Raw genomic sequence first — 1,767 nt, forward strand, 5'->3', positions numbered from 1 at the left:
AAAAAAAAAAAAAGGAAAAAAAAAAAAAAAAGAAAATAGATAATTTCCATTGAGAATGTTATTTATGTTAATGAGATTGTTATTTTTAATTATTTTTATTCTTCAATAAATTATTTTTATTATTAGCTACTAAAATCATTTTATTGATTAAAAGCAAATTATTAAATAGTAATTTTAAAGTTTCTTAGTTTTTCTAATATAATAAGTGTGGTAGCTATAACCCACCTAACAAAAGCTCTTTGGCGTGCTCCGTAACGTTTAGAGTGTAAGAAGGTCCTAAGACCATAACGGTGAACGCTGCTGCCCTGGGTGACTTCGACATGGGTCTTCTGTGCTGACTGAGAAGGGCCTCTCTGTGGCTCGTCCTTCTTACCCTGAAATATGGTCCCAACATATGATTCTGTTTTTCAGAGCCAAGCTGGGGATGCCTCAGTTCCTGAGCACAGAGGCCCAGAGCCTGCTGAGAGCCCTCTTCAAACGGAACCCCTGCAACCGGCTGGGTAAGAGGCTTGCGAGCCCCCCGCCCCACTCCAGCGCAGCTCTCATTGAGCTGCACGATTTACCAAGGCCACCAAAACTGTCCTTCAGTTGGGCTGGAAGTACTCTCACACACTGTCTCGGCTCCGAGGACAGGAGGTCTCTTCATGATTTCTAAACCACGCTGCCGAAATATAAGCTATTTTCTAAAAATCACTGGTTTTACACAAAACGGTGGCACTTTTTCCTACTGATTTTACTTCTCGTAGTTTTGGAAATTCATAAGCTAAGAATAGAGCAATTGAAGAGCTGCTTCTAATTTAATCCCTCTTAAATTAAGAAACTTCAATATCTATTAAAATCCAGATTTACTTTAATATTAATAAAGTCCTGTTTCCTTTTCCTTTTTTTTTTTGAGAATTTATTGGAGATTTGCTCACTTGGTTGGGAAGGTCTTAGGGACTGTTATGGAGACGTCCAAGAGTAGGTCTATAGTCACTGAGCACACGGCACATGAGCAGAGTTCTTTTCAGGTCATTTTGTCACACAAGTAAATGAGCGGAACAAAATCTTTATCATTCTCTTAACTCTAACCTCAGGGAGAGAAGGTACATAATTAAGAAAGGAAGGCACATGTTAAATCAGGAAATATTTCATTTATGGGGGGGGGGAAGACTCTTCTCTCCACATGTCTCAACCCCAGGGGAAGATCAGGCCCTTTAACTTTTCCATTCAGTGTTAATTTCAGAGGTCTTCTGCCTTAATTTGTGAACATTCGGTTATTAAAAATGAAGCTCATATCAAAAGTACTGTCCTGGGCCGAGCCTGTGGCGCACTCGGGAGAGTGCAGTGCTGGGAGTGCAGCAGCACTCCCGCCGTGGGTTCGGATCCTATATAAGGATGACCGGTGCGCTCACAGCGCTCACTGGCTGAACGCGGTGTGGCCGGTCTCAAAAAAGGACAAAAAAAAAAAGTACTGTCCTACTCCACAGGAATACTTCTCCAATATATGAGATTATTTATGTGTAACTGTGATCTTAGGAAAAAGGGGGTCAAGGTGGTGTTTTAAAATCAATATTGACACATTTAAAATAATGAGTAGTTCACATGAATTCATATTGTTATTATTGTATTCAGCTAATCAAATACATTCACGTTCAACCTCTAATCCAGATTTATCATGTATACAAATATTTCTTTCTACGGATTCACGTTCAAAATAATTTTTTCCTTTGCAAAAAGATTTCCCATAGTTGCCATTAAATGGCAGTCCTCCTACCATGTAACCGG

At 39.6% G+C, this 1,767-nt stretch overlaps 1 protein-coding gene across 1 annotated transcript in view; it reads left to right on the plus strand.

The window, feature by feature from the left end:
• LOC103598336 (ribosomal protein S6 kinase alpha-2-like) overlaps positions 1 to 870 on the plus strand; it is a 45,067-nt gene extending 44,197 nt beyond the window's left edge. The window contains exon 10 of the mRNA XM_008582331.1: positions 412 to 870. Within this exon, the coding sequence (XP_008580553.1) occupies positions 412 to 655 (244 nt within the window). The 3' untranslated portion in view covers positions 656 to 870. The remainder of the gene's footprint in view (positions 1 to 411) is intronic.
• Positions 871 to 1,767: the final 897 nt, after the last annotated feature.

The sequence above is a fragment of the Galeopterus variegatus genome, unplaced genomic scaffold (assembly GCF_000696425.1).
Source record: "Galeopterus variegatus unplaced genomic scaffold, G_variegatus-3.0.2 Scaffold2573, whole genome shotgun sequence".
Taxonomy (NCBI): Eukaryota; Metazoa; Chordata; class Mammalia; order Dermoptera; family Cynocephalidae; genus Galeopterus; species Galeopterus variegatus.